This window comes from Lampetra fluviatilis, chromosome 1, assembly GCF_964198595.1.
Source record: "Lampetra fluviatilis chromosome 1, kcLamFluv1.1, whole genome shotgun sequence".
Lineage (NCBI taxonomy): Eukaryota > Metazoa > Chordata > Hyperoartia > Petromyzontiformes > Petromyzontidae > Lampetra > Lampetra fluviatilis.
In genome coordinates this window covers 3,794,394-3,808,244 of record NC_136275.1, presented here as the reverse complement: position 1 = coordinate 3,808,244, position 13,851 = coordinate 3,794,394, and the positions used below count along the sequence as shown (strand labels likewise).

General features: G+C 46.7%; 2 protein-coding genes across 4 annotated transcripts in view; one reads left to right on the top strand and one right to left on the bottom strand.

The window, feature by feature from the left end:
- MLLT6 (MLLT6, PHD finger containing) overlaps positions 1-5,300 on the top strand; it is a 28,078-nt gene extending 22,778 nt beyond the window's left edge. For all 3 annotated transcript variants that reach the window (XM_078883571.1, XM_078883500.1, XM_078883646.1), the window contains one exon: positions 445-5,300. In XM_078883571.1, the coding sequence (XP_078739697.1) occupies positions 445-489 (45 nt within the window). In that variant the 3' untranslated portion in view covers positions 490-5,300. The remainder of the gene's footprint in view (positions 1-444) is intronic.
- Positions 5,301-6,939: 1,639 nt separating this feature from the next.
- On the bottom strand, positions 6,940-11,652 carry CISD3 (CDGSH iron sulfur domain 3). The gene is made up of 2 exons (XM_078883963.1): positions 11,297-11,652; positions 6,940-7,646 (listed from the first exon to the last, which is right to left on the bottom strand). The coding sequence occupies exons 1-2, from the start codon at positions 11,555-11,557 to the stop codon at positions 7,455-7,457; spliced, it is 453 nt and encodes a 150-aa protein (XP_078740089.1). The 5' UTR covers positions 11,558-11,652; the 3' UTR covers positions 6,940-7,454.
- Between the last annotated feature and the right edge of the window lie 2,199 nt (positions 11,653-13,851).

The window sequence follows — 13,851 nt, the reverse complement described above, 5'->3', positions numbered from 1 at the left end:
ATTACATCTGTGATGTCACCCGCATGCGGCAGCGTCACGCAGTGTGCCTGCTGACGTCACGCACCCCCACCCTCCGCGTAGGCCGTGTATTAATCCAAGACAAGAATTCAAGTCTCGGGTGAAGCCGGGTAGTATAAAGCTAGTTAGTAATAAGCTGCATTTTTTTCTTCAAAAGTTGTATGCACTAGCAGATGTGGCTTGACTTTGTCTCGATATGGTATACGGTAACAATGTGGACAGTGGTACACTGAGCTAATATTGGGCTGGGTTTGGGTTGAAGATGCAAATATTTAAACTCTTGAAGTTGCTCCTTCACATGTACGATATCACCTGGCTCAAATATAGATTTTTTTCTTTAAATGTTTGTAAAAGCCCGACGATGCATATTTGGCCCATGACCGCCCCCCGACTCCTCTGCGCTCTCCACTTTCTCGTCCACCACAGAAGCGCAGCGAGAGAGGCACCCCCGGCAGCGGCGATGGAAGCTGAAGGGTCGTCTCCGCAGGGCCGGATCTGCGGAGTTTGCGCAGGGCAGCTAGCGTGAGCGGTGCAGGGGGTTGAGGAGAAGAGGAAGAAGACGGGGCAGGGGTGGGGGATGTCGTGCTATGCTGGCATGGAGACGGCGGCGGTGACGGCTTGCCCTCGTCGCACGGCCGTTGAGATCACCGATTACTTGAGCTGAGCCCGGAGAAACTGAACTCATTTGGGGGAGCACACGGAGCGGCATCGACAAGACACCAAAAATGTACCTACCTCCTCTGGCATGGTCTCGGCAACGGCTGCTCTGCACGCCTGCAGCTCCACTTTCTCACCGCTCTTATGGTGCGTGAGGATGAGTGGGAGGCAAGCTTTTGAGTGGTATTATATATTTTTTTTACAATTCCCAGAATGTATAAATATTTAGCGAGTGCCCACTAGGTTTAACTTAATGTGGGAAAATTGCTTGGATTTTCGCAAAAAAAGGATTGTGGATAGTAGGACTAGCAGTCGCCCGTTGTGGCCCAGGATATGGCGGAGCTGACGAGACCACGTTTATAGAAAAAGTAAAGTTTATTTGTTTTTATGAACTTGATAATTTTATTTATGTTTTTCCGTATTGAAATGGACACGTGTGTGCTTAGGGGGGCCCACATTGGGATTTTATTTTGCAAATGGTCTATCCGTCACGAGGGGGGCTACTGTGTTGTAGATCTTAAGTTACAGAAATTCATGGACAAGGACTCAAACCCAGGAAAATCATCCCTGCAAGTGCCCCCACCCCCCCTCCCTATATCCACTGCACAATTCACCAATGAGAGGCCAGCGTATTGTGGCCCCTGATGCACATCGACATCTCCCTTGCACGCATTTTCTTGACCGAGCCGTAGAGGGATATATTCAGTCCTGGCAGCAGACAATTAAATCTGCTACTATGGTAGTTTGTGTGCAGGCACAGGTTTCCTTCACGCCAGGCACAATGCCCCAATTTGCGAGTCCCGGTCACGGCGAGTTTGTGCCGTTGGGGTTCACGCTGCCAGCAGCTGCTGGACTTGGGGGGCAGCATCTGTCCCCAGCAGCATGTGGGTCAAGCCACGAGACGCGGTATTCGTTGAAGCAGAACTGCGCCGTTCCCAAACCTGCGCCGCATTGCCAATTCTGCACCACGCTGAAATTGACGGCCAGGCTGTTCGCATATGGCTCTCTTGGGCAGTGGTTTTTTGCCTGTCGCGAACACCACGACCGAGTTTCCGAGCCGTGCGCATTCGCAGCGAGTGAACTCTTGCTGCCACACGCACGACGGTCGCTCATGAGCAAGCACGAGTCGAGCCCCCATGCACGTTCCCAGGCCTCTCTTTGTCCCTGAGAAGGCTGCTTGCATGCCGTGTAGCATTAACTGAAGTCTGTGCACTGTGCACAAACACTGGATGTGGCCACAGGAGTCGTCACAAGCGAAAAGGTGCGAGGGGAAAGTGGACTCACATGCCTGGCCTTGTTTCTCTCCTCTTCATTTTGTAAAACTCCGACCCGAATGACGTTGCTGCCACCGCCCGTGCCCGTTTTGCGCCTGCGTCGCTGCTCGTCTTGGAAGCCGCTCGCCCCCCGCCCTCGCGCGCGACAGTTTTAGACCGATGGTAGCAAATACCTTTATAGTTGTGCCTCGTGGAAAATCAGGTTTTTAGCACTACTAGATCTTTTATAAAGAAAGCTAAATTATACGTATTAAAAAAATGAGATTATTGCAAACGCAATGGGGGTGTGTGAAGAGAGAAGAGGGGGGTGCTAGCCGACACGCGCCTTAGACCTCGAGGCCCTGCGTTGCGTGCGGTTGCGGTGAAGGCACGAGCGGCCGTTTGGGGATCGAGGGCCCCCTCCCCATGTGCTTTGGGCCTCAACGTTGATCATTGCGGCTGAGGTTTGATGGTGTCGCTTTTTACCCGGCAATGATCTCCCCGAGGTCTCCACAGACAGACGCGTTCATCTTCAGGTATTGTTTCGATGAAATGTTTCCATGTTTACACTATTTTTGTTTTCCTCAAAGTGTAAAGGCGGGGGTGCATTAGATCTTGCCCGTGTCGTGGGGGCCTCGTCAGCTGACCCAGGTGCCTCTCATTCAACCCAAGACGCTGGCTCTTGAACTCTATAAACTCCGTCTGCCATTGATGTTATGGCAGGAGCTCTCGCCCAGCATGGGATCTCAATGCCTAGGATACTTGTTTTTTTTTTATATCCACCTTTTGCTATTCTTGAAAGAACTATTTCACGAGTGATTAATTTGTGGTGCCAGTAATGTATACGTTATTGTATGTATACCTTTTTTCTAATGCACGAAACTACGCGTGATTGCACGTGTAACTACCACCACCTGTTTACAGTATGGACAGGATGTGCAGTCGAAGTTGGCGGTGGGCAGTCTCACAACCCTGGCTTCTCCATCCGCAGATTTTGGCGACGGAGCTAAAATGATTGGCCATTGTTCCAGCTGTCGTCCTGGTGATTACACATCGATCTTTTAACACGTAAATTCAACCCCATCTCTAACTTGAACTGTATGTGGAAAATGCATTTGCAGTTAGTGATCGCCAACATTTGATAGTCGGTGGCATAACATTCATGGAATAGAACTGATTCTTATGCTTGCGGTGCGTGCATCAATTTGTCATTTGAGAATTGGTTATTTACAATTCGTGCAACTTGTATGCAATTAATAGCAAATGTTTCGACCTATGAAATTAACAAACGTGCACAATTGGGAGACAAATGAGTGCTAATGAAGTGGTAAAAATTAAGTTCTTTAAATTTCTGCCTAAAGATCTGACAACCATTATGAATATGTTGGCTCCTGAATATCCTGGAGGAACTCTTTGGTTATTGCTGAAGAAAAATTTGCTTTCTTGTTGCATGCTGAGAATGGTTCTCCATACCTCGTGATGACTTGCGTGTTTCAGACTGAATCAGATTTTTGTTGGAGACTGATTTGCATTTACCATCAAACTGGTGCAACGCAAAAAAACACATATTCCATGATCTTGTATGAACCACTTAAGAAATGTACAACAGCCAGTGTAGTGACAAACACCCATACAGTTATTCAACACATTTTGGTTCAGAAATGAGCAGCAACATAGCTACTTTCAAACGAACTATCCGGATGGGAAATTAGCCTGAGAACATCATGAACCAGCCCATACCCCATTCTCCGACTATCTCCAGGATTTTCACTGCCCAGGTCAGGAAATTATTTCAATCTGTGTTATTGTGTTATCTTTGTACATTTAAATGCACTGGCCACACCTCACCTTAGGGCGCTCTGCAAACTGCCCAACAAAGGCCACGCTCCCCACAGCTTCCTCTGCCCCATAATACAAAAAAGAGCACAGGCCTTTTTTAGCCGCCCTGCACACAAACTTGCATGGGTTTTATCAGAACTGTACTGTGGGAATAATAGTTCTTCGGGGAGGCAGCTCGGTGGCATGTTCCTACGAGCCTCTGAAACGTTCTGCTCAGGGACGCGAGCGAAACGCATGTGGACGTGCCCGTGTCCATACGTGTCTCTGCCATCGGGGCACCGTTTAGCCCGTTGCCTTACCAACACTGAAGCACTACACACGTATGCACTAGCAATGACAAGCATGGCCATCGAACGTGAAACGCGCGCAATGAAAGGGTCGCAACGTGGCGGGCTCCTTGAGATGTCTCCACAACCGATCTTACATTCAGTACTTTTGTGTGGGCTCCTCCAGAAAACTTCGTGATGCCCTCTTCATTTTATTTTGATTAGGGTTTCATTCACGAAGATTCCTCCACGATGCATCTTCCATGCCACTCTTTGGCGAGGGGCCTCCAAAAGGCCGTTGGTGCGACCGCTTCCGGAAGCTCCTCCATTCTCTTCCTCGAGGCTCTTCTTTCTGCAGCGTCTCTGTTCGAAAGGTCGATCATCTCCGTGGCGAACGAGCGAAATGTTAACGTTGTGCACGTGTCATCATGTCGCGGGTAATGGGCATGTTGTGTTGTAGCGCTACGCAGTTGAAAATATTCCTGTAGGGGGTTTGCTGAGCACTGGCCTGGCCCCTGGTCTTAGCCCGTGCATGTCGCGATGGGGAAGGAGTGGGGGGGGCACGATGGTAGCACGCCTGCGTCCTGCTCAACACGCAATGGGGTTCTGCATATTAACTCACATTTTCATTTCATTTTGTACGTTGAAGAGGCCCAGCAGATGTGTTTGTATTTCTAATTTATTTCTACACGTTTTCCTGTGAAACAAGTCTGGTTTGTAGGATGTACAGTGGGTGATTTTTCTTCCCAGTTGCGTAATAATGTGTACAATTTTTGTACAAATTTGTACCTGATACTTCCTAAAGTGTAAATGGGTAATTAAATGTCTTTTGCAGTTTAATATTTTTTTACATATTTTTGTGCTAATCAAATTTTTTGAAGAATTAAATGACATGAAAGTTGTAAAAAAATGACATCAGCTATGAATTCCGGCTTGCGAGGAATGGTGCCCGTCTGAATGAACCTCATGAGGTTTTAAACTCGCCTGGACACTGCACTAAACTGTCTGTGCTTGTGCCTGCAGGATCTAGGTTTGCTCTGTCCAACCATAACTGGCCATTTGCCTGGGACTGTATCAGCTGGTATTGTGAGGATTTACAGGTATCTTGTAATCGCTCAATTTATTTACAATCGGGTAATAGATTGGAGATGTCTTCAACGTCTCGTGGATGGATCATGAGATGTATCCAGGAAAGCCTTGCCAATAAATACTTTTGAGGAAGTTCCTAAAATTGTAAACTAGTGCTTAAACAAACCCCACTTGTATGAGGATAACACAATTGGTTATGAACCTTCCTGCTGTACTGTCATGTGGTTGCATTGCACTCAGAGCTTTGGGAGTTTCGCTAATCTATATGGTTCTTGCCTTAAGGAATGCACCACCACACCACTTAAATTGGGTGGACCGCATTCCTTGTTTACAATGCGAGTCCAAGGCTAACACTTACATTCAGTGTTTCCAGCGACCAGGCTCCACCCCAGTGCATTGTGTGCAAAACTATTTGTCAATGACAATGTGTGAATATGAAGTGTGGATATGCTATCAAGTGGTGACAAGAATTTGAGAACTCACTTAGACATGAATAATTATGAACCGATAACGACTGTCTAGGAAGGGAATGCTTTGGCCAAAACTTCCCACCTCTGGAAAGGCACGCATTAACGCCACTTGCAATAAGTGACTGCACTAAAATGAGCAGTTTTACCAACTTTAAAGTGTTCTCCAGATAGTCCGATCAGTTTGCATAAGATGTCCTGCAGCAACAAATACTGTTTTTGCGCAGTCTTGAAACGATAGGGCTTCAGGTTTCTGCTGGCCAGTCCCCAAACCTGCCTTTGCACAATCTCTCCTGACAACCCAGCTGATGTCTAATAGGGGGGGGGGCAGCTTCACTTGCATTGATTAAACGCAGTGTTGCCAGCAAGGACTGACGTGGACATCAACCCTCCAATGTGACACCAAGCCCTGCATTCCATTCTCTGAATGCAACTTACCCAAGCCGATTCACTGCTCTGCCTTCAAGCCTGCATATGTACAAGCTTGTTTAATTTCACCTGTGAGAAGGTGCTTGCAGTGACACAATTGTCCATTTACAATCGAGATTATCCTGAGAATTCCTGCCGATACGTTTCAAGTTTCGTGCACCATGCTTCAATTTGTTAAAGTTAGGCATGTGGCGATTTGATAAAAAGGTATGGGGAGATTTAAGGGTACCCATATCACTGGCAATTTGATATTTCGTGGTGCAAAATATTGCTTCCCAAATTTGGAAAAAGCCAATTACTTCCCTTCCACTCTAGAACAAGGGTGGGGAGCATTCCTTACTGCAGATCAAACAGGGTTCTGGAATATCTTTGGTCGGCAAAGCACATTACCATATACACACCTTGATCACATCTCTGAACACGAGGCTCTTGCAAGTGACAAGTGATTCGGTGCACTAAAGTTGACGTTTCCAAAAGTATGCTCATCTAGTATTGAATTAGGGATGCAGAAATACCTCCAGTGGATAGTGGTAGGGCTCACGTGGCTGTGGGCTATATGAAATGAAATCAAGACCACGGGTGGTAGCAGGTTCGCCTGTCTTAGAGGGCAAATGGCATTGAAACTTCCAATTAGATCACAAGTTAAATTAGTACCCAAGGTTTAACGGCTTGGTGAGTTATAACTCCACTTCGCCACTGCTGTGCCATATTATCTTTGGTCATGCCTTAATCTCCCAGGTATTTCATGGTCTGTCTTAACACAGCTGTTGCAGACCACTGGTTTTTGCCAGACCCCATGGCGACATGGTACAGCGGTCACATGGGCTCCGTGTTGATTAGTCGTTTAACCAGTGAAAATGCACAACTTGTGTCCATGCATCCCATTATTGTCGCACAGACACTATGCACACTTCCATTGAAGATTTTTTATTTTGTGACTTCTATAAACAACATTCACACAAATCAAGTAAATGATTATTTAACGTGCCAAGACAGGATAAAATAATACCATCACAATGGACAGATGGGTCCAGAGTGAGAACATTTGACTTGACTGAGGTTTAAGTTTTGAGGTGAGCTTGGCGAGTTTTTTCACATTTGCATTAACATAACGATTGTGTCAGAAGTGGCATCTGGTGGACATTGGGTCATGGAAGCCTGCGGGGGTGGGGAAGGGGTATATGCAGTTTATAATCTGAGCAGGAAAGTATCATCGAGGTATTATTACTCTGCTTTTTCAGTAGCACGCCCCAGCCCCCACTGGCTCTAAATGAGGGTCCGCCACTAGGTGTTGTTTGGGCCGTGTCAGCGTCACAGCAGGCGATGGACGACAATGGCATAACCACCAGGTGGCACTTGAGGGCCCTGTTGTCGGCGAGGCTCTTGTGCCCCCTGTGCAGCTGACAGGAGCAGCCTGCGCCACCCAGAAGCCTGCCTCATTGCGAGGGAGGATTCTCGGATGGCGCCGTGCCAATCTTTTTGTGCGCACCGTCACAGAAGGGTGGCTTGCCTGTCTGCTTGCACAGACAGAGCCACGCGACGCCACTCTCGGGCACCTTGAAGAGCACGGGCCACTTCTTGGATTCCCCCTTCCAACGGGCCTTGAAGTGAGAGCCATCGCAGAACGGCTTTGGGATGGGGGAGCAGGGAGAGTCAGAAAATGTGAAAGTTAGACTCGGCGACCAAGAGATTTCCACGCTCGGCACATCACATGCAGTACTCTGTCCTCGCTGTGGCTACTTGTCACGTGATCCCTCCCAGATTTTTTTTTAGCTCCCAATCACCCAGAAAATATTCAGTGAGGAATTAAAACCCTTCCGTGAAAACAAACTTCACTTTGCATCTTGAAACCAGTGATACAAATTACGCAAATTGGCACAAACTAAATCACCAGTGATGTGCAGAAGCCGAGGCATCAGTGGTGACCCCTTGACCATATCGGCTAAGGGATCTACTGATGTAATGCCCCTTACAAATGTAATTGTTTTTTTATAATTCATAAAACTCCGTCTATTCCTCACTGCGTTGAGGTGGGTTGCACACCTACAATGCTTGTTGGTCTTTTACTCCATGCAGAAAGGGTGCAGCAGTGATTATCTTGGAGCCGAGCGACCTAAGTTCAATTTCCAGCTATGGATACCACCGGGGGGTGAGTGATATCTGAACTGGTCCCACTCCACCAACCTGCGTGAAATACGGTCAAATAACGCCGACGATCTGCCCAGTGGTGGGGGGGCCTCATCCAGCAGTAGATTGACAAAAGGGCTGTACATGTAAATACATCACGTAGATATGCATTCAGTTTGACAGGTATAATTAATGTGCATAATGGCGAAAGTCCATGGTTTGCTGCGACTGGTGGTTGACACCTAGAAAACATTAACGGTCTTAGATTTGCGGACCAGAAGGCATTGGCATGACCATTGGAAAGTAACTACAGCAAACGTGAGAACTTGATAAGGCAGATACATGAAGAGAAAAAAGCAAAAGTCATATGCAACAAGAAATGGGTTTGCCGCAAGTCTACGACCCAGGTGTTTATGCCTAAATGTTCACATTTTGACAATCACCAAGATAGACGGTAAATCAACTTAATCAATTGACACGTGAATGGAGAAGATTAATAAACTGCCACTGTGGGGTGCACGATGCCTTTATTTCGTTTGCATATGCCTAGCACCAACACTGATTCATGGGAATGAATACACGTGATGCTATCTTGAATAAAAGAGCAAGGTTTCAAATGCCTATTCCAGCAAAATGTTTTACGCATACCACAATGATGAATGCAGGCGACTGCCATTTGTAAGTGGAATGTGGGAATCTGCGGGACTGCTGTCAAAGGATTAAGGTAATTCTCGACCATCTGTTCCCCAAAAAATCATCATGGGTTTCTAATTTTTCTTCAGCCCAGCCAGTTGCGTTAAGTTCCACAGGGATCAGTATTATCACGTTCAATATTTACATTCCGCCACGGAAGATCTGGTCAGAGGACATGGACTTTCTGTTCACCAGTGTGCTTGATATTGTAAATCTGGGACAAGCAGGACGTTACTACCCTGCCCGCTTGTCTGTTGGATATCGATAGTTGGATGTCTGACAACTGGCTGAAACCCGGATAAAGCAATATTTGCTGGTTGGACAAGAGTCTAAACTTGTTAACGTGCCTCATGACAGGATCTTTAACTGTCAATTGAATGACACCCCAACTAGTATATAGGACTCAAGAGGCTTGGTGTTGGATAACAATCCACTGCTGTTTCTGCTCCACTGAAGGCAAATAAAAAAAGATCAAACCATTCCTCTCGGACTGAGATCGTGCTATCGTTCCGAACATCTCGTCTCAACTGGCAATGCCCTGTGCGTGGGTCTTCTACGGTGTCGAGTTAAGACGACTCCAAGGCATTCAGAACGCCTCTGTGCAACGTTTGACCCATCGTTCTTGTTGGGACCCAACCTCCCAAGCTTTACTGGACCGACACTTGCTTCCAATTGAGCTCTGTGCACGATTCAAATGATCGTTCCTAATTTACAAAGCCATCTTTCAGCAATAGCCTCAACATTTGACCGGTAAACTGCAGCTTTACAACCCTTGTAAGGAGTTTGAGGTCATCACGTACCATGCGCCTCGTCAGCCATGCTTTCGGCAAAAAACGTTCAGGAGCTTGGCCTTTTTCGGCCCTCAGATTTGGAATTCTCTTACATGTAGAACTGCCTCAATTTAACACGTAGGCTTTCGCGACCAATATCCATAAGAGGTTTTGTTTTGGGTTAGATCGCGTTACATCCAGCATTCACTCTTCAACACACCGGTGAGCTAAAGAAGTTAACTGTTTATCTTTTGTCAACGTGACACTTTTACTGATTGGCCGTGTCGGGTGGTGGAGGGTTACGACACATAAATATTATGAATGATTGTGTGATGCATGTTACTACTGCACGGCGCTCTCAAGGCGCTCCCCCCCGTTGGTTGGGTCGCCCGCGCCTTGGACAAACGAAAAAGGATAATCACCTAAATAAACACGTGTCGAAATTTGCACTGCAAACACAATAACCGCTTAAACTCTCGGAGGCGTAGGTGTGTATTGACGAAGTTTATGGAGGTTTTATTTGAAAATCCCAAACTACACAGCCTTTGAGGAGTTGCAATCGGCGAAGAGCAGTGTGGAAACACTGCAGGCGGTGGACTTTTTTCGCACCCTACGTGAATCGTCCGTGCTTGTCGGAGGTGCACGGAGAGTCAGAGGTGTGGACTCGAGTCATGTGACTTGGACTCGAGTCAGACTCGAGTCATGAATTTGATGACTTGCGACTCGACTTGGACTTGCATAACAATGACTTTGTCCCACCTATGAGATGTGGACTCGAGTCATGTGACTTGGACTCGAGTCAGACTCGAGTCATGAATTTGATGACTTGCGACTCGACTTGGACTTGCATAACAATGACTTTGTCCCACCTCTGCGGAGAGTACACGGCAACTGCGGCATTGCACGCTCTCGACTCAAGAAACCACTGTGACCTTGACAAGTCGCCGTACACTTATGTGCAACATGGAACAGCTGCGCTAAAGACCGTAAAAAAATGGACACCTTGTGCTATTCTTCTTCAGGCCAAAAATCCCATTTTTTTATTAACACAAAGCTAAACGTGTGTGTGTTGTATTGTTAGTTGCGAAGCGTCTGGAAGCTGGGGCTTGAGGGCGAAATGTGGCGGAGTTCAAACTCTAAACTTGCCCCGGTCACTGTTCAGGCGATTGCGAAAGTTTCCAAAGCAGTGCCATTATTGTTTTCCCCCCTTCTACGTGACTTTACCGAAAGAACCAAGAAGATGAATCCCTGCAGTCACGAAAGCTTTACATCGAAATTTAATTGTGGGTTTTTTTGGTGTCTAAATGTACCTGAAATAATCCTCTCCCCCCCCTCCCCTTTTATTTGGTTATAAAGCAAAATGTTACACGTTAGTAGGATGTTGGGGAACACATGTTACAGACACACTTGGTGGCTACATTTCCCATCGTCGTTCTCAACTTTACGTACACGCTCATCGACGCGAACACTTGTAAAAAGATGAACATACGATCGAACAAGTTATCGAACTGCTTTTACGCACACACCTTCCAGCATCTATTTCTGACACGATACGAAGATTTGGCACCCTAAGGAGGGCACAATCCCGCACCGTCCCACACCATCTCGGGCCCGGCCACGTTGATCGACCCCTTGCAAAAAAAGTTACCGCCCGTGCGATCCCAGCCCCCGACACAACCCCGCCGTACCTGGTTACGACTGAAGCCACACGCGCACCACAAGTGCCTTTTGCCCGGTTTGCCCTCCAAACGAAACGGCTTGAAGGCGACGGGCGCCCCGGGTGAATCTTCCCCGGCCCCGGCTGCTGCTGCGGCTGCTTTGGCGGTGCCCTCGGCAGCGCCTCCGGCCGCCTCCCCGCCGCTCGCCCAACGCGTCGAGACGACCGGAGACCACCCGGGGGGTCGAGCCCAGCGACCGATTCCTGCCAATAACTGCGCCCGTCCGATCATGACCGCCGCGAGGTATTTTTTGAGCTCACAGATATGATGTTGATGTCTCCCCCGACGAGACAAAGCGTGCTGCTGCGTGCGTGCTGCTGCGTGCGTGGAGCGGCAACTGTCAGGAATTCGTGTGCGGATTTCCTTTTATGGTCGGAGCGCTTTCCGTGACGTCACTCGCGCGGGGGGGGGGGGGGCACGCCGGGAGCCAATCACGGGCGTGCAAATGAGGCCCCCCCCCCCCTCTCTCCCCCGCCCCTCTTGGGAGGCAAAGACCGCGTGCAATTAACGTTGCACGTTCAAGAATGTTGGGGATCATTTTAACAGAACAAAAGCCTCCGGTGTAGCCTTCAATTTAAGTTACAGTATACGTGCGTTTTTTTACTTAGCCAATATGAAAATTCAAACCGGGTTTTTTCAAACGTTTACCCGAATTCTAACTTTAAAAAAGCATTTAACCCATTGAACCGTAAACCTTTTCTAACGGTTTTCGGTGCACCCGGAAACAAATAGTTTCTACTAGGGCTGAACGATGAATCGATTTCAAATCGAAATCGCAATTTGAAACAATGCGATTAGCAAATCACAAAGGCTGCAATTTTTTGATATTTAAAAGTCCTATTACTTTCTTATTCGAATAGTTTTATTTATTATTATTATTATAACTTTATTTAACTTAACAATTTTTCTATGTATGATTGTTCTATTTCATTTAATTTTTTAAATAAATACATGTTGGAAGCAATTAATATATTTTAAGCTATCATCCTTGCATGAGAAAATAAAGAGCAGTTCATATGTTAATGGTATAATATGGTAATGCTCCATCACATGTTTTAAATCTATTACACAGTGAATATTAAACTGAAGCTTGGCTTAAAAATGTTTTAATCGCAATATCTGTCAGAAAAATCGCAATTAGATATTTTCCCCAAATCGTTCAGCCCTAGTTTTAAATTATATCATTGATAGAGGTTCTTCAGAAACCATTGAAAGCATGAGTGTGAGTACCAGTGCTGTTCAGCACGGATGATGTATAATGAAGGTGAAACCATCTCACACTGGTCATGTCTGGTAACTACTGATTACGTATAATAACGATGGAACCACTACACAGAGTTGTCATATGCACAAGGTAGCAGGGCTATAATGTTGATGATGTCTAATACATTTTGAACCACAGGTCATGTTGAGTTGAACATGGCCACGCAACACTGAAGATTCATAATAATGCTGAAATTTGTGCAGTACCCATAGTGTAGAAGTGGTGTGATTCACTGCTCATCCCCAATAAGAGTGAAGCCAATGCACTGCAGTCGTATTCAGGGACACATATGATGAACTGAAAATGCATAATACATAATTATGATTGAGTGCAATTATAATACTGTAATTTACTTATTTATCCAGGAAAGCCACACTGAGTCGTAGGACTATTTTCAGGAGGGTCCTGATCCTACATTGGGGTTTTATGTTTAAAAAAATTCAGCCAATTAACGAACAGTGTTTGTAATACACGTGGACGGTAACTAGAGCACCCGGAGAAAACCCACGTGTTGTGCGAGGGGGCAACACTTTATCCCTGTAGAGATGGACACAGATGGCGATTAGTCCACTCCGCTATACCGCCTCCTCCTGGCTAGCCCGGGTTACGGCAACTCCTTGACGCCCAGGGGTAGAAGGGAGTTTCACACCATCAGTGCGATAATCCATCAACCCTCACTGCTGCCTCCACAGCGCACGATCACGACAGGCAGCAGCCACCACCACTACCCGGCTATTCATAGCAAAACCATTTTACAGTATAGAGCATAGGTGGGACAAAGTCATTGTTATGCAAGTCCAAGTCGAGTCGCAAGTCATCAAATTCATGACTCGAGTCTGACTCGAGTCCAAGTCACATGACTCGAGTCCACATCTCATAGGTGGGACAAAGTCATTGTTATGCAAGTCCAAGTCGAGTCGCAAGTCATCAAATTCATGACTCGAGTCTGACTCGAGTCCAAGTCACATGACTCGAGTCCATATCTCAGAGGTGGGACAAAGTCATTGTTATGCAAGTCCAAGTCGAGTCGCAAGTCATCAAATTCATGACTCGAGTCTGACTCGAGTCCAAGTCACATGACTCGAGTCCACATCTCATAGGTGGGACAAAGTCATTGTTATGCAAGTCCAAGTCGAGTCGCAAGTCATCAAATTCATGACTCGAGTCTGACTCGAGTCCAAGTCACATGACTCGAGTCCACATCTCATAGGTGGGACAAAGTCATTGTTATGCAAGTCCAAGTCGAGTCGCAAGTCATCAA

What these genes read in the sequence shown, in the direction of transcription:
- CISD3 (XM_078883963.1), bottom strand. Translation starts at nt 11,557, where the DNA reads ATGATCGGACGGGCGCAGTTATTGGCAGGAATCGGTCGCTGGGCTCGA. An exon ending in GTGGCTTCAGTCGTAACCAG is followed by an intron (nt 7,647 to 11,296) that starts GTACGGCGGGGT and finishes CCCATCCCAAAG; the next exon opens with CCGTTCTGCGATGGCTCTCA.